Source organism: Equus przewalskii, chromosome 9 (assembly GCF_037783145.1).
Source record: "Equus przewalskii isolate Varuska chromosome 9, EquPr2, whole genome shotgun sequence".
NCBI lineage: Eukaryota > Metazoa > Chordata > Mammalia > Perissodactyla > Equidae > Equus > Equus przewalskii.
The window spans coordinates 60322271-60347869 of NC_091839.1; the positions used below are offsets into that span (position 1 = coordinate 60322271).

Here is a 25599-nt window from a genome sequence, read left to right on the forward strand (position 1 = left end):
ACTAGGAAAGAGGTAGGTGAGAAAGCGGGACAAGGATTACAACTCTTCTCTTCTGCATTGAGTATTTATATGCAGAAGAGAGAGAGATTAACCCAGAGTAATGCGAAACAGAAGAAAAAAATGCTACGGGCACAATTTCCGAGAAAAAGGAAGAGTATAGTACAGGAAGAGGAAGAGAGATTTTTTGGATTCATTCCCTAATTGACCACCAGATGGCTGTCTGGAGTGAGCCCTGAGGTGAAGAAAGCCAGTGTGGGGAAGCAGCTATGAGCAACCCACCAAACCTTCCGAGTGATTGTAACTTTAAGAAGGCCTATGATTCTGAAACGGGGTTATGTAGAATCAAGTAAAAGTGTAAGAAGAAAATTACTTTTTTCAAATAATAATAATCAAATGTAACAAGTCTCTTTGCTGAGGTCTATCAAATTTGCTTTAATATGTTTTAAGAGAGTATTTTCTTTAATTTTCTAATTTCAGGTGTGTACTTGATATGTATTCCTGAGTTTATTGGGTAATTTATCTGGGCTTCAGGGGATAGTACAGGGTCAGGTATAAGGCAGGAACCAAATCAATACCGTTGAATGAAAAAAATTTACAAATATAATTACGGCATTAGACTATGTTCCAATCTAATCCTAAAAAAAGTACAATTCTTAGTTCAAATTCAGGGTAAAAATGTGAACAATATTTAAATTTTTCTCTTAGTCTATGCTCATCCCATCCTTAGAACAGTTTAAGACACAATTGAGAACATAAAAACAAAAAATGAAAAATTGAATTCTCTGCTCTAAGGGCAAAGACATAAAACAACTGTATAAACCAGCATTGTCTAATAGAAATACCATCAAAGTGACATAAGTACTTAAAAATTTTTTTACTAGTCACCTCAAAAAAAAGTAAAAATAGGTTAAATTAAGAATATTTTCATTTAATCCAATATATCTAGAATATCACCCTTTCAATGTGTAATCAATATAAAAAATTACTAATGAGATATTTTACATTCTTTTTTCCTATTACGTCTTCAAAATCAATGTGACTTTTACATTTACAGCACATCTCAACGTGGACGCTGAATGGAAATACTTGATCTGTATTTAGATATAAGATTTACAGCTGAAAAAGTAGTTTTACATAACTAAGTTGTTCCAAACATACTTAAAAGTTTTCCAATAAATCGGTCAAGTATCAGTTTTTAAACCTAAATTAGGTAAAATTAAATAAAATTTAAAATTCAATTCCTAGATGTATAAGCTAAATTTTAAGTTCTCAACACTCACACTGCTAATGGCTACCGTACTGACAGCACAGCTACAAACAAATGAAAATCTACCCTAATTTCCACCTAATTGCCAGTCTCATATGTGCTCTGAGTTGTGTTTTCTTTAATACAGACAGATTTACAGTGACCCATTCACACATATTCTCCAGTCCATCCTGTGACTGATGTACATTTTTACAAGATAGCTCCATAGTCTTTGGCACACGGTCTGTGCTGTGAATGCAACTGGGTTATAGACAGATTATATGAACAAATGAATTGTTGCAAGCACGAATCCACCGAGCCAACCTAATAGAAAAGACAAGTAAATGTCACATTTGGGATGTGATATAACATCCTAATATAACAATCCCAGAATAACATATAGATTTCCTAACAGTTAAAAAACCTTTTCTAATTTCAGCTTCTATAAACTGAATTCCAGTTTTAAGATTTGTGAAAATTGTGAAACCACAAAGCAGCCTCAATAACTGATGGCTACTTTAAAAGTTTCTCTATTTTATATAAATGTATAATTATGTAAAATAGTAAGAATAGTAAAGAACAAAATGAAGATTAACAGGCACAGAATTCAATATATTGCTCCCTCAGTAACCAATTTCCAGACTTCTTTGCCAGAATAAAACATAAAAGTTAAACAGTGCATGTGTCTTTATTGTTGCAGTTTTACCTCATGCAAAGCTTTTGCCTCCTGTAAGTTTTGGACGCTGACTTTGAAACCATAAGTATTGTTTAAAGATGGTCCATCAATCTGAGAAGTTTCTTTCTTTGGGGTATTTACTGATGTAAACTGATTCTATTAAAAAAACACATAGCCAGAAAAAGATAAATGAGCAATCATTTTCTTCCTTTGATTACTTATTCCTACTTAGAGAATATGCTTTGTGTATTTAGTAAAATATGATAAACTAATATCTCTTTAAGTCCAAGAAGAAACCAGAAAAGTATTTTATTAACATTCTTTTCATGAGAGTAATTCAAGATACCAGAACTGGATATATGTAGAAATATCTAATATAATCTATAAGCAAAGCGTAGTTGATCTCTGAGTTTACAAACCTCAAATACTGAAAATAACAGTCTTGTAGAGAGTTGACATTTATGACATGGACATTTATCATGACCTTTCTTGGAAGTATGACAAGCAAGCAGGCAATGTATTTGCAACTAGTTTGGCTAAAATTTATCAAAGATTTGAATTCTGGGTTTCAATTTTACCCTAACACAATATGTGTCTGAAAGATGAATTAAAACATAAACAATCCTCAAGGGTTTATAAAGAACAGAATCTTTCTATGTTTTAAAAATATTTTCCTGATTTCCCAATCCATTAACCATTTTCCCCAAAGTGACGATTTATGTTCAGAACACACTCATACTTGTTTTTAATATAAACAGCTTGTAATTCAACAATACTGATTTAAAAATGAAAGTTTTAAAAGAGTATTTATAATCTCAAAATAGATATACTAAAATACATCTTATGTAATTAATAATATCTACCAGAAGTGGTCAATATGGAAGTGATTTCTATCATGTATCTACAAGGATACATGTCTAATGTATACTTTCTTCACATAACTATGTTTCTAAGTTAAGTATTACCATATTTTTAGTATTAAAATAAAGACATGATTTTTCAGAGTTTCAGTAATAAATAACGTTGCTTTCCTTTGCTTCTTAGTAAAATGAAGTGAAAAAAGTCAATAATGTTATATTTGAGAAAAAAGTAATAAACCAAGAAAAAGGATATATTTTTGGTGGGATCAAAAATCACTTACTTGAGCTCTGCTGTCATTGGATTGTTCTGATTTTGCCAGTAATCAGTTAATGTATTTGTATCCTCATAATCCACATTTTGGCTATCATATTCACTTTCTCTGTAATATTTGTATTTACATATAAGAATCTTTTAGATCCCAACAACAAAAAAGAACTAAAAAAAAATTAGGCAATTTCTTGTTGTCTCAAAGATATGTAAATAAAGTGATACAAAAACTAATAAATTTTTTTTTAAATTGAGACATAAAGTTATCAATTATCTAACTGAAATCTGAGAATAAGAATGGATCTTCCACTGATCTTTAAAAATGTTTAGCATAGTTACCTTTGCTTGTGTTAAGAGTACTCTTCTAAGAGTGGCAGTATTACTTCCTTTCTTATGACTCAATTTCCGCGTTTTTGGTTCTGTAGAAAGAAATTTCATATTTAACATGTACATCAAAATGCCTGTTTCTGTTTTCTCTTTTAATTTTTGTTGTTCCAAACACTTAAGTACCTTTCGTGAGTATCGTCCTATAAATTCCTCCCAAAGATTTCATAATTTAAAAATGAAACTAATTCAAACTTCTGATCCCCACCAAAATAACATTAAAATTTTGCATTTTAAAATAAAAACATTAAGATTTTAATTATTGAGTTTTATACCTCAGTCATTATCCTAGGGAATCATTTAACTCATTTATTCACTTATTTATCAAGTATTTATAATGAGGAGGAAAAAGTTTCTACCCTGATGGGGTCAGAGACAGAATTGGACATTTATCAAACATATATAGAAAAATAAAATTATAACTGGGCTAAGTACAACAAAGGAGAATATAATCGGGAATTTTTATCTAGTCAGGGAGATTAACAAGGCTTTTCTGAGCTGAAATCAGAAGATAGAGTAGTAACTAACTAGGAACAGACTGGGGATTTTCCCTGATTACTGAGCAAAAGAACTGGAAATTGCTAAGGGTGGATAAGAAGGCTAGGGTGGAAGTCCAGGTGAGAGATGATGACAGCCTGGCCTCAGGCTGACAGCCTGGTGGAGGTAGAGAGATTCAGGTAATAAAAGAAAAACAAAAGAGATAGGACTTGGTAACAGACTAGGAACCAGAGGATAGGCAGTGAAGGAATCAGGTGAGTGTTACAAATAAATCCCATGTTTCTGACTTGTGTGACTCAGTGACAGAGAGATGATGGTACTGTTCACTAAAAAATAAGGAAAACTAGGGGCCGGCCCCATGCCCAAGTGGTTAAGTTCTCGCGCTCCGCTGCAGGCGGCCCAGTGTTTCGTCGGTTTGAATCCTGGGCGCTGACATGGCACTGCTCATCAAACCATGCTGAAGTGGCGTCCCACATGCCACAACTAGAAGGACCCACAACTAAGAATATGCAACTATGTACCGAGGGGCTTTGGGGAGAAAAAGGAAAAAATAAAATCTTTTAAAAAAAAAAAAAAAAAGGAAAACTGAAAGAGGACCAGATGGATTTCTGTGTGGGCATGTGCCTGTATGTATGAGTGTGTTGGGTGGTTGGTGGTGAATGGATGCAGTGAGATCACGAATTGACGTTAAAAAATACTGACCTTGTGCTGCCTTTGAGCGTTCAAGTACAAATGCCAAATAGGAAGCTGGATATAGTGTTCTGGAGCTTAAAAGAGAGTTCTAAACTGGAAATTTAAATTTGTGAGTTATCTGTAGTAATCCTGTGAGCATTAGGGAGATCATTTAGGGAGAATATAGGATAAAGAGTAAAGAAGGCTTAAGGCCAAGCCTTAATAAACTCCAACATTTAGATAATACCTGAGAATGTGAGATAAGCTTCAAAGGGAAGCACGCAGGAAGAAACAGAGGAGTAGGAGAAAAGCCAAAGGGAGAAGCTTCAAGAAGGAAGATGTGATCAACAGGACAATGGCTGCTTAGATGGCATGTGATAGGAAGACGGAAAAACATCCACCAGCTTTAGCTACATGAAGGTTATCGAGAACCTTACAGGGCCATAGTGGTGGAATGATGGGGGCAGAAGCCAGTTTACAGTGGGTTGAGAAATGAGTAGGAGGCAAAGAAATGGAAGCTGTCAAATCAGAGAAATCCTTAAGAAATTTGGCTTTGCAGGAGAGGAAAAAGAGCAGAAGCTGGCAGATGTAAGGTCAAGGCAGCTGTTTGGTTTTCTTTCTGTTTTAAAGAGTGGGAGAGACCTGGGTATATATTAAAGCCCGTGGGAAAAACCAAGTTAAGAAGAAGGTCAGGTTTCTGAGAGGGTTCCTATATTTCACCCAGAAGGCAAGAAGATAGGATGGAAACAGATGTAAGTAGATTTCACAGTAGAAAGATAAAAGTTTTCAAGTGATGTTGTCTTTCCAAGACATGACAAAATAACAATAATCTCTCATTAGCTGACCTAAAATTTTATTTAAAAAGCTATGATTTTCATTACCAAGTCTAATGTTGTTTTCATTTCTAATCTTTGAGGGACAACTGCGGAGCCTTTCTGTTATTTGTAAACTTACCTGATGATAAAGGGCTAAGGCCAGTTGCTTCAGGAAGCTTTTCCAGAAGTTTTCTCTGTATGATTGGTGTACTGTGAAGGCAAAGTGATTCACACATCCCAGTTCTCGTCCTAATGTTAATTGGAGATATCACTAGAGGCTCCCGAGGCTCACTGCAGGGGCTTTTCTGTACATCACCTTTCACCGGCTTTAACAAGTTCTCAAGAGCCAAGGAACGTAGCTCCTCTACTGGCGATGAGGATCTGCCGTCTCCATTTAAGGTTTTGAAATCTGGGGATATTGCTTGTTGCCAAGGGGGAATTAGGGGAGAATCAGGGGAGCTATAACTAACATAACAGTCATCATCATCTTCCTCAGGATCATTTGAAGCAGCAACTGGTGGCAGTGTCTGACTTTCACTTGCAGTTTGACTGCATCCTGTGGTTGGCGCTTGTAAAGCAAGCTGAGAATTATCAACATCTTCCTTGGTATGTGATGTAGTAGGGGGTATATGTGGAATTGTATCCATTTTTGGAGGCACTACAGGTTTGTCATCTGGGTTAACTGAAGAGCTGAAGTTCTCAGCAGATTTTATAACTCCAGTTGGCTCAATTTTAGACAGTTTCTTGGAACGTTCATATTCTTCTTTGGCTTGAAGCCATGATTGAACCAGTTGTCGACTTGGGGCACATTTGCAAGGCATAATCACAATTTTTTTATCTTCAACCATTTTATGGCTATTACTCGACCCTTTATTGACAATTGCTTGGGCATTGCGAAGGGGTGACCCTGGTCTTGGATTCTGAGTCATTGCTGAGAATGCTGTTTTCCATAGATGAAGGCCTTCCAAGGAAAAGTCTCCCTCAAACTCAGCCAGATCATTTGGAAGTCGAGTTTCTACCATGAGAAGCCGTCCGCCGATCTCCCTATAAACAACATATTTTAGAACAACTGTTTTGTCTCAAAGAGCAATTACCAAAATATTTAGCTCCCTATCCTAGAGATTTTTTAAAGTTCCTTTTGACGTCTTAAAAACGCCCATCTATTTTTTCCCTTGCCACATCCCCCCACACACATATTTTATGCACGTATGCTCTATCTTCAGTCTCAATATGCTTTTCCTCACAGGTATGTGACTACTAATTTTCCTTGGAGGGTATCATCAATACCAGGGAAAGAAGGTATTTTTTGTTTTAAGTGCCCCATGAAGCCTTCTTTTCTTCAAAGAAATGGCACAGACTCATCAAATTCCTTTCCTGTACTCATCTTAACTTTCTACTGTCACTACATGTGAATAAAAATAATGGAAGAATTTATCATCAGAGACCATATCGCTAGACTTTATTGACAGCCTCTTTCTACATTCTCTAGTATCTATAGTAGTGTAGCAAAGCCAGCCAGCTCAAAGAAACCTTTGTATCCCCCAAATTCCCTCAAACACTAAAAAAAATCACACAAAATTGAGGTAAATTACAATTCTTTCTCTCTTTTACATGGCAAGGTTTAACACTAACATAAGAACTCAGGAGTTAGCAGAGCCCACGGAATGCATAGCTTAAATGCTACTGTTGTATACGTATGTGAGGCAGCCTGGTTTAGTTTCCAATAGTTATAATACTAACCTAAACCCCTCTCTCTCTAACATAGATCCATTGGTACTATTTCTGCCTTCTGCAGCAACATAAGTCTACCTTTTCTTCTTTATGCTATCTCTTTCATAAAAAAGAAGACACTTCTTAGTTTTTTCAATTACTTCTCTTAGGGTATGATTTCCCAAACATCCTGGTCATTCTCTAAATAAAACTCAACGAACTGGATTTATGCTTTTTCATTTGGAGTAGAAGGAGGAGCATTAGGGTTACCACAGTTTCTTTTCCCCTTTACATGGAAAGATTTTGGCCCCTACTAGTTAACTCCATAACCAGCATCTAGCACCTTCTCTGCACCTATCTCCCAGGTATATGAAAAATCAGAAGCAGAATTATTAAAGGAAATGAATACATATGTCATGGACTATATCCAACTCTAATATTAATGACACAGAGATAATGAAGTAAAAAATAACAAAGATTGGTGAGGTGTGGTAAATTCAGTTTTCTTGAATATTGTCAGCAGCATGGCAACTGTTACAACTCATGTCATAATATATATATCAAGAGCCTTAAATATTTCAGTAAATCTACTTCTAGGGCTATAAGGGAAAACTCCAAAATACAAGAAATGCTTTGGGAAGAAGATACTAGTCACATAATTATCTAGAGTGGCAAAACAGGAACAACCATTCTGTTCAATAAGACATACACGAGAGAATACTATACAGCCATTCAAATGATTTTTCAAGATACTCATAAATTTAGAGAATGTTTACAGTGTTTATAATGTGAAGTGAATAAATCTGGATGCAATACTGTGACTATAGTAATATTTCATAAAACAAAACTGTACACTAAAAAAACTAAGAAAACACATTAAAATATTAATAGTGGTCATCACTAGGTAGAGAAATGGTGTGATTTTTATTTCTTCTTCTTTTATAGTTCCTAAATTTTCTATAGTGAATACATAGTTTTATACAAAAAAATTGTTCTTTAAAAATAATGACTATTGTCTTTTTATTTCAGCTGCAGGACAAGAGTCAAAGTTGGATAACAACTAACAGCAACACACAGTTAATGATGAGCATATGGTAAGTTAACTAAGAGTTAAGAAGATGTATAAGGCTGAGGTAGAAAAAAGTGTGATTAAAAAATATAATCACTATTGATAAAGTCAAAGCCCCAAAATAACAGAAACTAATGTCTAAGGAACAGATATTCGTGCATTCTGGCAGTGAAATAAAGAGAAACAGTCCCACCTGGGTTAAAAGACCACATGTGGGTAACTAAGCAAAACAAAACAAAACTGTGAAACTGTATGGTAGGAAGGGAGAGGTATTTCCCGTCTTTTACTTCAAGTCCTTAGAGGAAGGAAGTTCTATTCTATATCTCTAATCACTGTCTCTCACCCCTTTCTTAAATGGACTCCTGTGGGAATTATCACCAATCTGCTGGGTAAAAGCCAGGCATTCACTGCGTCCTTTAGACTAGGGTCAGGAACACGGTGCTCTGACAGGGCAGCGCATACATGCACTGTGGCCTCTTGCCTTAGCTGGTTTTTCATATCTCTCCCATCATTTAGACTAAGCAGGGTCTGCCTCAGCAGTCCCAGCCAACCTCCTCTGCTTCTGGCTAGATGGCTGAAATCAACTGTCTCTCTTTGCAACTAGTTACGTAAATGGGGCAGGACCAAGAACCACCACTTTAACCTCCTGAATTAAGTCATGTTCCCCCAACTTAGCTCTTATCAGATATGTTCTACCTTGGTGATGCAGGTGGTACAGGATACCTACTTAAATACTGGTTTACAAATAAACCAGTATTGTGATTTTTTTCCCATTTTGCTATTGGCTGTGTGTGTGTGTGTGTGTGTATCTGTCTCTCTGCTTATCAAAAGAAAGAAGAGAGAAGGGGAACTGAAGTCCATCTTGCACCCCTAATAACTGTACAAACAATAATATGATTGAAGATGTGGCAACGTGAAAAGAAGATGGCATATAATAGAAACAATTTAAAATAATCTTCATTTACAGATATACCATAAGAGTACTTAAAACATACATATGCTCAGTTTCAAACACTTTTAAAAAATGAAGTTTTAAAAAATTACAAAAGTTTGCCATTTTAGAAATAAGTACCATTTTAAAATGATAATCATAATATTTTTAAAGTACTATGACATCTCTTCTAATTCGGCATGTCACAACAGGCCTCTGCATCTTTTATCCTTAATGTTGACACAGTGTTAAATAATAGTAGATCCAGGACCAACACTCATCAATTTAAATAAATATCTCTATGTGTAACCATCCAGGTAGTTTGTGAATTTTTTTTTTCCTGAGGAAGATTCACCTTGAGTTAACATCTGTACCAATCTTCCTCTATTTTGTATGTGGCTCACTGCCACAGCATGGGCACTGACAAGTGGTATAGGCCCATGCCCAGGAATTAAACTTGAGCTGCTGAAGCAGAGTGCGCCAAACTTAGCCACTAGGGCACAGGGCCGGCTCTGTGAATTTTTCTTAGTAAGTCCCTAATTATGAATAGTTTTTACAACTGTATACTTACAAATACAGTATCAGAGCCAAAAAACTAACAGTGAGGTACCAAATGTTGTTATATACACTAAAATTATTCAGAGTGACCCAAGGGGAAAAAATAATTCTGATTACCTGGGCTTTTCTGGTACATCAGAAGGATTACTGCAAAAAGGTTCCTGGTAAACAGTTTCCGAAAGGTCATGATCCAACAATGTTGCCATAATTTCTTCCCTACTTGGTGGGGACATAAGTGGTTTCAGAATGTGAGCAGTTCGAGGGGTGAAAGTGCCATTTTTAGACTGTGAAGGAGAGCTGGTAGACCTTGGTGAACTATCAGGAGTTGGTGTCAGTATGTCATTGTTTCTTGAAACATATAATTCTAAATCTTCAGAAGCTACATCCACAAGTTCACCATCAGGTGAGGATAGTATTGTGGTAAAAGAGGTATTGACTGAGTCAAGAGCCTGTCCTATTTCTTTTCTGGTATGACCTTGAATCCAGTCTGAATTGCAAGGCTGAGAAAGGCTAAGAAACACTTCTTTGCTTACTGAACTCCTATTCAATCTGGATTTTTCATTTAGACAGTCCTCTGCCTGCTGGACACAGAAAGAATCCATGATGGAATTAGACCGAGTTGTTAGAGGATGAAAGCTACTTTTCCACTGGTTGTGGCAATGATTCTCATTGCTATCTATGGAGGATTTCTCAAACAGTTCAGGGCTTAGAGTACTGGACCTAATCCATGAGGTTGAGTCTGAGGCATGGTGTTTGTCTTCATCACACTTCTGGTTATCATGACTCAAAAACTCAGTTTTTTCTATAGTTTGTCCTGGGAAAAGATCCTGAACGGCATCACTTAGGAACTTCTGAGGCAAATTCAGATCAGCTGGGACAAACTGACTTCCAGAATAAAAGCTACAAAATCCAGTTTGACCTATTGTATTAATATCAAAATTATAATTATGTTCAGGAGACAAACTATCTTCAAGTGAGTAACAACTTTCAAAACCTGGATCTGAAAAAAAGATGGGACTATCATCTGATAGGGAGTTGTCCAACTGGCCAGAGTTTTGTAAATTAAGAGAGTCTACTTTAAGAAGTTTGGGAACTTTTTCTTTAGGTTTTGTACTTCTGGGAGTTCGAGGTTTTCTTTGAGATGTTACCGATCGTGTTCGTTTAATTGTTTTGTTATGCTCAAGGGAACCAGAAATATTTTTGTTTGGTTGATGTTTAGTAGATAATGGGTCTTGCATAGTATTTGCATTTTGTGCTTTCTGCTGTCTTTTCTGTAACAGTTCTTTTAGAACTGCCAGCCCAGACTGTCCTTCACCAAACGCTGAAGGTGTTGATACATTTCGATTTTTACACTGAGAAAGTGCTTTGGTTTGTGAAATTGCTTCTGACAATGACCTTTGTTTTACCCTTTCAGGTTTAAAATTTGACACACCTAAAATAAAGCCCCTTTGTTTTTGCTCCCATGCTATTTGTTTGATTGGACTTTTTAAGGAAGTTACAAAGCAATTATTAGGCATTTGGCTTTCCTCTGAAGCTGCATTTCCTGGAGAACAAGTTTCACTGTGCTTTGACTGTTCTGCCATGCACACAATCTGCTGCTGACTGTCTTTGCACTGTGAAAAATTAGGGGCATACGTCTGATCTGGCTTTGACTCTAGGGAATTATGATAGTCATTTAACTTTCCGATAGATGACAAACAGTTTTTTTGTGTATTTGCATTCTCTTCTGTCTTTGGAGACATTATACCAGAAGATATCTGTGTATTCTGTGCTACCTGAGACAAATGGTTGGAAAGGTCAAATATGTTTTTTTGAATCAAGGTTGATTCCTTTAGAGTAAACATAGCACTTTGATTATGAGACCTTTGAACATTAATTTTTGAGATTCCAGGTCCCATAGAACTACAAACAACTGATGAATGCAAATCATCTCGTGAACTGGGGAATGTTTGCAAATCCACAGGCTTCTTGCTTTCTAAGAAAGAAGAAAAGCAGCCAGATAAATTCTGTTGTGCTCGAATTCCAGTGGGTAGGGGAGCAGAAAGGGGATGATCTATAGCAGAGCCCATTAGGGACACATCTTTCTGTTTAAAAAGTAGTTGAGAGCCTCCAGAACTATTTGAGGTCTCAGACACATTCTGATGTTTCAGCACAAACTTAACTTCAGCACCAGACTGGGATTTTATTTTTTCATCTTTAAGTGTTATGTGCTTTCTTGACGTACCTTTCTCATTTGTTTTTTGTTTCTGTTTTGCTCTTGGTTTCTTTTTTCCATCACCTACTAGTTTACTCGTCTGATTTCGTTTGTTCCTTTTCTTAGTAACTACAGAAGGATTAACAAGCTTTGTTTTTGATTTCTTAACCTGTGTTCTTGCTCGACTATTTTTTTCCATACGGGAATTAACAGTCTTGCTATTATATGCGTTAAGACCCTTAAGAAGCATTGCTTCCTTATCTGCAGCAGCCATAATTTCTTCAGCTCTTGGATCTGTGGGAGACCAGCAGCGAGGTGGAGAAGAATTTATGGGACTTGTGCTTCTCTCAGAAAGAAAACCTAATTTAGACATAACATCACTATAATTCAAGTCACAGTCTTCGGTTTCAGCATTATAAGATGGTGAGGGAGGAGAAAGAATAGCATGTGACCGTCTTTTCCTGAAAGACAAAGTTCTTTTAACATTTTCACTATTTGTCCTTTGTTGCTTACCAGGTTTTTTCTTAGTAGACTTATGTTTTGATTTTCTTCTGTGACTTTTCTTTGGTGTTAGTGGATAAATGGGATATTTGGTTGCAGGGGAGTCAGGAACTTTTGGCCAAAAATCCTTCAAAGGTGCAAGCTTTTTATAAAGTTCCATTTTTTCCTCTGTTAATATTACTTGCTTTTCTTTAGAGTCTATTTTCCCTAGCTTCACAAGCATATTTTTTCTCCCTCTAAATCTATTAATAATAATATACTTTATGATGACAGGAGGCAGCTTTTTAGACATTTTTCTTCGTTTTCGAGATTTGAGAGTTCCATCTAAACTTTCGCCAATTTCCATGGGATGAGGTAGGCTAACTTTTGAGTTGTGTGTTACAAAACTTGACTCACTATCTTCAGTCTCATAATTTACCTTGCGTTTGGCTCTAAGTGTGTATTTATTTCCATACAATCCAAAGGACTGCTCAGTTTCTAAGCTTCCATCTCCAAAGTGACAGTCTACAAAACTGTCTGTAGGTGTTTTATTTTCAAAAGCTCCACGGGTGACTTTAATTAAATCACTGGCCAATACATTATCCTTCTCAGAATTACTATTACAAGTATTATTTTGCATACAATTATCTTTTGTGGATCCAGTCTCACTAGTTTTGCTAGAAGTTTCTTGATGACCTACAAGTTTCTTTTTACTCATTTTTAACCGGGACTGTTTATTGCCAGGTTGTAGTTTATATGTGACAGGAGCGAGTTTCTGTGGTCTACTGAGACAATTAGAAAGAACAACACTGGGAAAAAACATGTAATGTGCTGCTTGCTGGCTGAGGCTTGGCTTTTCTGTTTTATGTTCTTGAAATTCTTCATATCTAATTTTAAGTTTATTCAGTCCACTTTCATCAGCAATGCTATCAAGAGACTGCACCATAGTTCTGTTCTCCCCTGAACATGACAGCAATTCACAATTTTCAGTTAACGATGAAGGGAATAAACTATTCAGAGCTGTGCTGTTTCCTTTTTCATTTCCTTCAGATGATAATTTATTTTTTGAATGACTTAAGTCAGAAAAGTTGAAAGAATTTTTGCCCAATGTACTTTCGCAAGTGTGACGGTTCATATGTATAAAAGGGGCATCCTTATCAATTTTTCTAATGTTTGTATACTTTCTACTTGGTACTTGTCTTGTAACAGATGGAATCTCTTCTTCATAATCAAAAATACTACTTTCACAGGAAGATACCTGAACGATATCTTTCTTACTACTTTCTTTATGAGAGTTTTCTGAGTGGACAGTACTGCTTAGAGATCCAGGGTATTTCATAGAGTAAGTGCTTTCATTTGTAAAAGAAGCAACTGAACGATCTAGATCTTTTTCTGTGTTGTTTGGCTGTGAAAGGTCTTCAATTAAATCTTCCTTGTTCAGAACATGGGAAGAAAGGGCACTTGAGTGTTTACACTGAAAGGTAATCTTAGCAGAAGATGGGGGTTCTAACGTAGCAGCATCTTTATGAAAGATGGAAGGTTTTACTGATAGCTTGCTTGTTGCAATCACAGAAGAGTGGGTTCTAGAATTTTCGTTGTTCAATGGATTGTCTGAAATGGGGGAAAAAAGAATTTATTTCACTTCCACTCTTTTAATTTTTTGAATATTTTCCCAACCATGACAACATCGCCATGAAAGAAATTATATGACATTAAGTTTGTGTGTTTAAAATGGTTATCTCAACAAAAAGGTCACGGCTATCACTAGGAAAATAACTCAATCTAAATAGTCAAGAGTTAGTTATGTTTGATTATTAGTCGTTATTTTAAACACATATTCCTTTGATCAGAAATAGATTATATTAATATTCAGTGCCTCTAGGGGAAGTAAGGGAAAAATACTGTCACCTTAAAAAGTTTTCAAAAAATAATATGCTTCTTTATCACTTCAGATAAGCTACATATACTTCTTACAGTTTCTTATGCTTCTTAAATATTAACATGATAAACTGATTAAAGTTTATGAAGCTTTAAGTCAGTGATTAACAAATGTTATCCTCTTAGATCTACATTCTTTCAAAAGAAAAAATCCTGGAGAAGGACACAACACAACAATATTGTTATGGCCTCACTTAGTCAATTATATAGGAAGTGTGATTATGGTCTTAAAATATATTTTTAGCCCCTCAATAATGAAATGCTCACAGCATATTAGTTTACTTACCACTATTTTCATCTGCAGTTCCATCTAACTGAGGTATAGAAAGATTGCCTAGAAGCAAATTGTTATTACTCCATTCCATTTCTTCATCTGAAGATGAATCATCTTCTTCGGTTGAACTTCTATGGGTATTTCTGCACGGTGATCTAGAGAATATTAAGATTCACTAGTGAGTACGATTATTAGGAAAAAAGTATACAATTTGCTTAATTCGATGCTGGAACAATAAAACAATTAAAAAACCTTGAGAATTACAAATTTAAAAAGAAAAGCAGACTGGCTTTGCTTTATCATGCTACATTTTGTATCATGTCCTACAAAAAGCTGCTGTCGTAAATAGACTTGATAATCCCTTTTATGTGAGCCAGAAGACACCATCATTCCTGTCTTCAAAGCTCCACAATACCCTGGATTACCACATCTAATCATGTTCTTCTCTATATCCTCCCCTTCATCCTATCAGTACACATACACATATAACAGCTTGGTTGAGAATCTAGTAATTTCTAAAAAGGCAGTATATCCTGGTGTATTTTAAGAAGCCCCCATAAATACACAATCAATACATTATGAATTGGAAAAAACAAACAAAAGGGTAGGTTGGGGGTATTCAGGTCAGGGCTGAAAGAGAAATAACAGTGACCAGAGAGGGGCTGGGAAGTAGGAAAAGTGTTGAATCAGTCCCAGCAGTGGCTATAAAGCAGGGTTATACTGAGGAATTCAGATGGACTGTGAAGTCCAGATGGATCCTCTCTTTAAGTTTCATCTCAATTTAAATTTTTCATTAGATCCTAGCTTGATACCTTCCCATCTATCCGGATAGGCAAACGTATTTTCTATCTATACCTAATTTTTTCTTTCTCTTGCCTCAAAAATTTGAACATACACTTTATTATACATGGAACAGTTTCTCCATTAAGACTTTCTCAAATCACAATTTGTCCTAAAATCACTCTCTTAAAAGCTGAAAGAATTATTAGAGGTCATCTAGTCCAACTTTCTGCCCAATGCAAAAACTTTATTTTTAATAGATTCAACACAAGCGCTCTGCTTTTACACTCTCTGCATAAGGGGCTTGCTGTCTCACACAGTAATCTTTGCCGTTGTTAATGGGTCTAATTGCTAGTAATTTTCTTCCTATATTGCACAAAAATCTTTCTTTCCAACTTCTATACATTATTCCTGCTTTGGTCCTGTGTAGTCATATGTGGCAGGCCTATGCCATTTTCCACATGATAACTTTTAAAATATTTGAAGGCATTTATCATTCATCTCATAATTCCTCTCCAAGCAGAGCAAATGTTATCTATTCTTTCTACTGTTGTTTAAAAGTGATAGTATTACAGATCCTTCTAGTTTTCTTCTTCTTTCTTCCTTTACTTTCTCAGTATTTTTAAAATATGGTACTCAGGGCAGAATATAACATCCAATATACAAGCACAGAACTAAATGACTCCTTTTCTAGACACTATACTTCTATCATTCAATCTCTTTCTAATAAACATTTATGAAATGTTTAGATTTGTTTTCCCAAGGTTAAACTGGTCATAGTTTTCAAAGAGTTGGCCCAGTCAATGAACACACAAGCATTAATTAATCATGGGATATACCATGCCATTTTTTCTCCCCTCCCCAAAGCCCCAGTGCATAGTTGTATATCCTAGTTGTAAGCCCTTCTAGTTCTTCTGTGTGAGCCGCTGCCACAGCATGGCAACAGACAGGTGGTGTAGCTCTATGACCTGGAAGCAAAACTGGGCCACTGAAGCGGTGAGAGCACCGAACTTTAACCACTAGGCCATCAGGGCTGGGTGCACACTTATTATTTTAAACAGGCTGACACCACTGGTAAAAAGTAGATAGTGGCTTTATAAGAATTTTATACATTTGAATATGTACTCACTTAACAGAGATATAAAAGTATAAATAGCTAAACAAGGTATAATCTAAGAAACTGTAAAAGAAATGCTAATGATACGTTGAAGGAAAAAGCAAAGGGACAATACCAAAATAAAACAATGAAACAACAATGAAGAAAGGAAAATAAATTGAAATAAGAAAAAGTGAAATGCCACAAGATCATTCAACTAGAAACATCAAATAACCAACAACTTTGCCAAAATACAAAAGAAGTAATCCAATTTATTACAGCAAGACTTAAATATATGAAATAAATACTATAATTATTTATTAATAAAATCCAAAACCTGTTAGAATAATAAATCTCACCCCAGAAACAATTGGTAGCCAATAATTAAACTATTTTGGCAACCATACAACACTACAGACTTATTGTGCCTCTTTTTTTTTTTTTGAGGAAGATTAGCCCTGACCTAACATCTGCTGCCAATCCTCCACTTTTTGCTAAGGAAGACTGGCCCTGAGCTAACTTCTGTGCCTATCTTCTTCTACTTTATATGTGGGATGCCTACCACAGCATGGCTTGCCAAGCAGTGCCATGTTCCCACCCGGGATCCGAACCAGCAAACCCCAGGCCCCCGAAGCGGAATGTGTGAACTTAACCTCTGAGCCGCCGGGCCGGCCCTATTGTGCTCTGAACAAAGTAAAATCCATGGCTTTTCCAGAGACGTTGTTAAGTCCAGAATGAACTGAAGATCTAACGAGTCTATATTTGTGAAGCTGACCGATTGAACATGAACATATGACTCTACGCTTTATTAGGCACCACCTATTTTGTTTCAAGATGTTTTTGAATCTATATTGCTATCCAATGAGTTACCAATCTCCAATATTTGTGACCATCTCAATCCAATTTAGCATGATACTTGGCACATAGCAACCATTTAAGTGGTTTTTGAGTGCAAAATTAGTAAGCTCTTTGTGAACCCACCTAATTGGTCACTACTGCAACGTATTCTCCTTATCCACAAGGATATTATGTAAACTTTCTTAAATGCCTGGCTGAAATTAAGACTCAATACAATGATTGCATTCCCCTAAGTATTTAAAAAGGATATAAAGATGGTAGAGCCTGATTTGAACTCACAAAGGGTCCTGATATTCTCTGCTTCCCTTTCTAAACGCCCACAAAGTGTTTATTTAACAATCATAATTATCACCCCTATGATAGAGAGTAGGACGGGAAGCAAGGAGTTCAGTTAAAAAGTGAATCACAGTATTCCAGGTAAATGGTAATGAAGGCCTAAACTAGGATACTACCTTGGGAAGGAGGGCGATAGAAGGATGGAACAGAAGCTACGGTGACAAGTTGACTGACAGCGCTTAACAACAAACAGATAGGGGTGTAAAGGAGGGCAAGCCACATATAACACTGAAGTTGCAAATTTTCACAAGTTGGGAGGAAAGTGGTGTTATTACAGAACTAAGGAACAGAGAAAGAAGAACAAAACGATTTTATAGCACTGTCATTAAGGACCGCCTATGTTCCAAATGAGGCTGACGTGGTTGAGGCATTTCCCAACAGGATATGATGTCATGAAAAGATTTATAAAGTTTATACAAAAAAACCTGACAAAACAATTTATAGAACAGCTACAAAGAAGTTTTATGTCTTTACTTCACTTCTTTTTTTAATAGAGTAGGAAATATCAGCAAAAGGCATTCTATGACATGGCTGAGGGTCAAATCTATCAGGAAATCAAACAGTGATTCTGTCTGGACCAGGTAAAATTAGGTCTTCAAAGGTCAAGGAGCTGAGTCTCTGAATGATTTATCACTGTGACAGCAAAGGGGAGTGAGTATGTGAAACTAGGAAGAAAGCATGAAATAATATTTTGCAGTTCTGGAATTTCCTACTCATGGAATGAAAATGAAATTCTTTGTAGGAGCATTCTGTGAAAATATAGAAGAGAAGATTTTGATATATACACACATAACAGGAGAAGGGATCAGAAATTTTATTTTTTATATTAGGTAGTGCTGAGAAACTAGAGAAATATTACATATCTATTTAATATATATGTAAACATGTAATATGTATAAATATAATTTATGGATTAACTTCTTTCACCTTTCAATAATGGCTTTAGGGGTGAAAATTTCAAACACAAACTTCAAAAATTTTAGTACTGCCGGGGCTGGCCCCGTGGCCGAGTGGTTAAGTTCACGCGCTCTGCTGCAGGCAGCCCAGTGTTTCGTTGGTTCGAATCCTGGGCGCAGACATGGCACTGCTCATCAGACCATGCTGAGGCAGCGTCCCACATGCCACAACTAGAAGAACCCACAACGAAGAATATACAACTATGTACCGGGGGGCTTTGGGGAGAAAAAGGAAATAATAAAATCTTTAAAAAAAAAAAAGAAAAAATTTTAGTACTGCCTACGGAAGTTTAAAGGAGAGGCATACTCAGTGTTTTGGGCTCAGAGGCCTAATTTCTTCTATACATAGAGCATACAGCTGAGGGGCAGACTCAAACCAATCAAGGTAACAAGAGAGTGATATAAAACCACAGCACCATCTTATTCATTTACCTTGAGAAATGAACCAGAATACCAGTGTCTGCTTCTGGGACTCTTTTATTTATTTATTTTTAATATTGAATTCTTTCAGTCTAATCAGACTAGAAGCCATCCTTGTCTTCAAAGCTGACTAAAGTTGTTGCCCCGACCCTTCACAGTTTAACACTCAGAGGGCATTCTTTTTCCCCAAGTTCTGGGATAAGGAGGCACTTCTATTTTGCCCCATTTATTACTCACACATATTAATACTGCATAGATAAATGGATGATTTCTAAACATTAGGTTTATGGGGGAAGGAGGAATTGGAGGAAGGTGGTAAAAAGGTACAAACTTTCAGTTATAAGATAAGTAAGTACTAGGGAGATAATGTACAATATGATGACTACAGTTACCACTGCTAATATGATATATAGGAAAGTTCTTTTTTTCCTCCTTCTTCTTTTCCCCAAAGCCCCCCAGTACATAGTTGTATATTCTAGCTGTAGGTCCTTCTGGTTGTGCTATGTGGGACACCACCTCAGCATGGCCTGACGAGTGGTGCTAGGTCCATGCCCAGGATCTGAACCAGAGAAACCCTGGGCTGCTGAAGCAGAGTGCACCAACTTAACCAGTTGGCCACCGGGTCGGCCCCTATAGGAAAGATCTTAAGAGAAGAGTTCTTGTTACAAGGAGAAAATTTTTTTTCTTCTCTCCCCCAATTTTTTCCCCATTTCTTTTTATTGTGTCTACATGAGGTGATGGACGTTAACTAAACTTACTGTGGTAATCATTTCACAATATATGTAAGTCAACTTTTATGCTGTACACCTGAAACTCATATAGTGATAAAAGTCAATTATATCTCAATAAAACTGGGAAAAAAGAAAATAAAAGTTAAGCTTATTTTTTTAATGTAGCAAAATTTTATTTTTCTTGGAATATGAAATTACACCACGTGAAAGACAAAGCACTACTTAAAAGGGATTTAAAAGTAAATTTATAACATTTTATGTTATGCATAATAGTAAGAAATAATTTCTGATTAAAGAAGAACTGTGATAATTACTAAAGCATGTTATTAAACCAACTGAAATAACTCAAACGTTACCTCTTTTTGGCACAATGTTCTTCAATATTGCTGTCCCATCTCTGAGACATCACCAGACTAAGCTCCATTTCTTCTTTTTCAATCTGTGGTTCATTTTCTTCATCATCACTATTTTGGAGATTTTTAGTGTTTCCAAAGGAGTGACATTGTGACGGCATCCTATTTCTTTCTCCCTGATATCCATCATTTTCCAAACCAGCAAGAAGACGTACCAGAGCCTCATCAGGACTACTGTCCACTACAAAACAAGTGAAGCATCACCAACAAATAACTTAAGTTTTCTAAATAATTCAACAATTCAGATAATTATAAAATAACAACAAAATCATAGATACTGGCACATGCTGAAAGAATACAGCTGGTGCAAAGACGCTGACAAAGCTCCTCCATCACAGTATGATCCTTGGAACATCTGCATTAGAATGATTTTCTGTCCTTATAAAAAAGAACATCCCCAGACCTCACTCCATATCTCCCGAAACACAATTTCTGAGGTAGGGCCCAGGAACTTACATTTTAACAAGCTGCTCAAGCTCTAACTGCAAACTTAACTAAACCAAATATGGTCACAAGTGTTCAAAATAAATATAAAATATGCAATAAATATATGAAAATGATAAGAAAGTGACTTAGGGGCCGGCCTGGTGGTGCAACGGTTAAGTGTGCACGTTCTGCTTCGGTGGCCCAGGGTTCGCTGGTTTGGATCCTGGGTGCGGACATGGCACTGCTTGGCAAGCCATGCTGTGGTAGGTGTCCCATATATAAAGTAGAGGAAGATGGGCATGGATGTTAGCTCAAGGCCAGTCTTCCTCAGCAAAAAGAGGAGGGAGGATTGGCAGCAGTTAGCTCAGGGCTAATCTTCCTCAAAAAAAAAAAAAAGAAAAAGAAAGTGACTTAAAAACAATACATGTAAACACCTCATCCCTCACATAAGCTTTACTCAGCTCAAAGGATGGTCAAAGGAAAATTGTTGCTGAAAAACACAAGAGAGCTTTAAAAGTGGTTAATAAAATTACTTAAAAAACCTTGAAGACCACAATGAGATACGATTGTATCTCATACAGTAGGGATGCTAAAATCAAAGACAGATAATAGCAAATGTTGACAAGGATGTAAAGAAACTGGAGCCCTCATACATTGCTGGTCAGATTGTAAAATGGTACAGCCACTTTGGCAAAAAGTTTGGCAGTTATTCAAAATGTTAAACATAGAGTTACTATATGACCCAGCAATTCCATTCCAAGGTACATACCCAAGAGAACTGAAAATATATATCCAAACAAAAACCTACACAGGAATAATCACAGCATTATTCATAATAGCCAAACAAGTGAAAACAACCCAGATTTCCATCAACTGAAGAATACATAAATGACGTAAGTTATATCCATACGATGGAATATTATTCAGCATTAAAAAGCAATGAAGTACTGATCCGTGCTACAACATGGATGAACTGTGAAAACATCATGTTAAGTGAAAGAAGCCAGAAACAAAAAGATATATGATTCCATTTATATGAAATGCCAAAAATAGGTAAATCCAGCAAAAAAGAAAGAGATTAGTAGTTGCCAGGGGCTGAGAAGACGGAAGAACAGGGAGTGACTGCTAATGGATAATGGGGTTTCTTTTTGGGGTGATAAAAATGTCCTGGAATTAAATAGTGGTAATGATTGCATAACTCCATGAATATGCTAAAAATCACTGAAATGTACACATTAGAAGGTGAATTTTATAGTATGTGAATCATATACTAAAACAAAAAAAAGACCAGAAAGATGGAGGTTTGCTCTAATCTAGTACACAAACTTTTTTTCTGTAAAATTAGATAACGTATTCACCATTTACTAAAATATCAAGTTTCAGGTTTTCTTTGTTGACATTAGAGAAATTGGTTCAATCGTGCTGCCAAATATAAAGCAAAAATGAAGATATTTGCTTATAAGAGCCATTTTGGAAAAAATGCATTTCTTAAACCTAGAATTGCAGTTTATTTTTCCTGCTTCACACTTTAAAAAGATTAACATTAGCAAATGAATTATAGATATTTGACTCTCAGCTCTTTGACTAACATTGAGATTGCATTTTTGCAACCTTAGGCCAGGTGGAATTATATCTGCTTAGGCCAGGTGGAATTATATCTGCTCACGATATATGATATTTGCCTAATGTAATGAAATAAGGATATGCCTCTCTCCCTTCTCTTTGTCAATTCTTTAATTTTCTCTATGTTCCTCTGTTTTCACTGTTTGTTTTTTATAACTAGAATGTAATTTAAGTCTATATAAATTTATTTATTTGCTCATTCATTCAGATGGAGAAACAGAACATTTTAGATTATAAACTTCAAATTAATTTTTAAACGTGGTCTTTGGGTCATTTCTTTCTGCATATGCCATTCATTGAAAAACAATTTTTCTTACTCCTGTCTAAAATGTTCTTGAATTTGTGTACAATAATTTTGGTAATGTCCCTAGTCAGCCAATTTGTATTCCATTCAAATGAAAATGTAGTTAACAGAGAGAAACTAGGATCACATTTGATGCTATACCTCATTTGATACAATATGAAAAAATAGAAAGTGAGCAAGGAAAGAAACATAAAATCACTATACCAAGCAAAACAAGAGGCATGAAGTTCAATATTTCACTTTCTGCAATGAAATTTTTAAAAAATTTGTGAAAAAGATATCAGTAATTCAGACTAAATTATTGAAATGAAACCTAGCAAACGGCTTATGACGCTAATGAAAATGCCTTTAGGGAGATGCAAGGACACTCAGAAATAACTGTCATGTTCTACAGTAGCCAAAAATTAATGGCTTGAAAGAATTGTCCAGGGAAATTTCTGACACTCACCGAGAAAGAATCATTTATGGTATTTTACTATGTACTTAATTTTAGAGAATTTTAATTCAAAATAAGCACATGTTCCCCCTAAAGCAATATGGTGTTCTTCCAACCAAAGTGAAGTTAAAAAACAAACGGAATTATTTTCCTTTAATTAATTTCTAGAAAAAGCTGCGGAGAAAACAAAAAAGAAAGCTACTTCATTTAATTTGAGGTTTCACTTTTATACTAACTAGAGCAAGGATTTATTGAATATGCAACACTAACCTCTTCAAATCAAAGAAAAAAAATACCCCTCACATACGTACTTTTGTCGATTTAAAATACTGAAAATTTATGGTAGAACTGTTACTTACAGAAAACTGGTGACTCACTCAGTCTTTGAGCCAAAGGCTGAAAAGTCTGACTATTTTCCATAAGGTTCAAAATTGCTTCTTCATTAATAAGAGCTTCTTCCACTTTGTGTCTAGTGTGACCTTAAGATGACAAAGAATACAAAAACATTAAAGCAATGGCCTAACTCTAAAATTTATAGTTTAGAATTTGTGTAAATAGGGAGCATTACAGTGTAAACCTATTTAAAATTTTGAACTGCTGGTGATATATGTAAAATACAAACATAATAAAATTTAATAAAAACCACAGGAATATCTAGCCAGTCACATGGAGTAATTAAAAAAAAAACTCCTGAATCTGTGAATCACTAAAAATCTGCAATCTCTTTAGCCTCTTCAATCCGACCTAGTTTGTACAAATAGGTATATTACTCGGATAAAAATCATTGCACATTAAAATATACAAAGGGAAAAGAAAAGACAAACTGTCTTATTTGAATAATACAATTCTTTATTCTCTATGGTTTAAAAATTACAAATAAATTCATTTTACTTTAATTTTATATTTCTCAGAAAACTTTCAACTCATGATCTAAACACATGTCTTTCGGGGCTGGCCTGGTGGTGTAGTGGTTAAGTTTGCACCCTCTGCTTAGTGGCCTGGGGTTCGCAGGTTCAGATCCCAGGTGTAGACCTACATATCACTCATCAAACCATGCTGTGGTGGTGTCCCACACACAAAATAGAGGAAGACTGCCACAGACGTTAGCTTACTGACAACCTTCTTCAAGCAAAAAGAGGAAGACTGGCAACAGATGTTAGCTCTGGGCCAATCTTCCTCACCAAAGAAAAATATATTTATATTTAAATCTTTCGACGTTATTTTTATGAAGGTCTAATGTACAGAGAGATTAAATAATTTTAAGAACAAAAATAAAATAATCTCCTATTAAAATCTAGTCAAAGGGTGAGATAGAGAATACAAAGCAAATAGTAGTAGGGAAAATAAGACTTTAGAGCAAAAATGGCAGGCAGTTGTAAGAGAGCTAACTGGAAAACAGTTCTATTTTTCTGTTTCTAGTATTCAGACTTAATGTTTTCAACAGTTTTTAAAAGAGAGTTAAAAGCTTCAGGAAGAAATATTTTTAAACATCCTATGACCTAACGGGGTTAATAAAGAGTATTTAATCAAAACAAGAGAACAAACAGAGAACTATGAAAATAGCTAATCCCAAAACAAAAGACAATTGAGAGGATCAGTAAAAACAAAAGGCGGTTCTCTGAAACTAATAATAAAACAGACGACTGGCAGGAATGATCAAAACAAAATAGAAAAAGGCATAAATAAATTATGTTACAAATAAAAGGGGAAGTGCCAAAGGAAAAAGAGAGATGTTAAACTAATACTATGAATAGCTTTATACTAAAAACATGGAAAAACCAGATAAAATGACTAATTTCATAGGAAAAATATGACACAAAACCCAGTTCAAAGAGAAATAGAAAGCTTGAGTAGATCTATAACAACTGTGGAAGTTGAATTTGAGGTTTAAAATTGATCCCCTTCTCCTCCTGCCCCCAACACCAAACCTACCCACAAAAAACTACACTAAGTCTGGATGGTTTTACATACTAGGTCTATCAAATCTCCAAGAAACAGATTACATCAACCTAACAAAAATTCTTGAAAAGAGAGTTGAAAAAGAGGGAAAGCCCCACAACTCATTTAATGAGGCAAAGTATGGATCTTTCTCAATTATTTAAAAAAAAAAAAGTTAAAACTCTATAAATAAAATATTAGCAAAGCAGATATAGCAATGCTTGAAACAACACACCACATTGTGACAAAGAAGAGTTTATTTCAGGAGTGCACAGTTAAACATTAGAAAATAAAAATTACTTTAACATTACTACATTAACAGAATAAAAGAGAACAATTGTGATTATGTCAATAAATTCAGAAAAGAATATTTGGGTAAACTTTAATATTCATTGATGATTAAAAAAGTAAAACTCCAAACTTCTTGGTAAACAAGAAATGGAAGAGATATTACTTAATCTGATTAGAGTTTATCTACCAATATCCTATAGTAAATATCATAATTGATGAAATATGGAGGCATTCCTTTTAAAGCCAGGACAAAGACTATTATCATTTCTACTTAACATTATCTTTGAGTCCCTAAGCAGTGATTAAAACATTTGAAAAAAAAATATGACAATGGGAAGAGAAGCAATAAAACTGTTATTTGTAGAAGACAACTCTACACACAGAAACTCCAACGGAAAAGACATAGAAACCACTGGCA

General features: G+C 35.4%; 1 protein-coding gene across 4 annotated transcripts in view; it reads right to left on the reverse strand.

The window, feature by feature from the left end:
- Positions 1-25599, reverse strand: part of REV3L (REV3 like, DNA directed polymerase zeta catalytic subunit) — a 178603-nt gene that overhangs the window by 68534 nt on the left and 84470 nt on the right. For all 4 annotated transcript variants that reach the window (XM_070559290.1, XM_070559288.1, XM_070559287.1 and 1 more), the window contains 7 exons: positions 23312-23431; positions 20107-20344; positions 14586-14728; positions 9805-13972; positions 5559-6463; positions 3390-3469; positions 1953-2078 (listed from right to left, as the gene is read on the reverse strand). In XM_070559290.1, the coding sequence (XP_070415391.1) occupies positions 1953-2078; positions 3390-3469; positions 5559-6463; positions 9805-13972; positions 14586-14728; positions 20107-20344; positions 23312-23431 (5780 nt within the window). The remainder of the gene's footprint in view (positions 1-1952; positions 2079-3389; positions 3470-5558; positions 6464-9804; positions 13973-14585; positions 14729-20106; positions 20345-23311; positions 23432-25599) is intronic.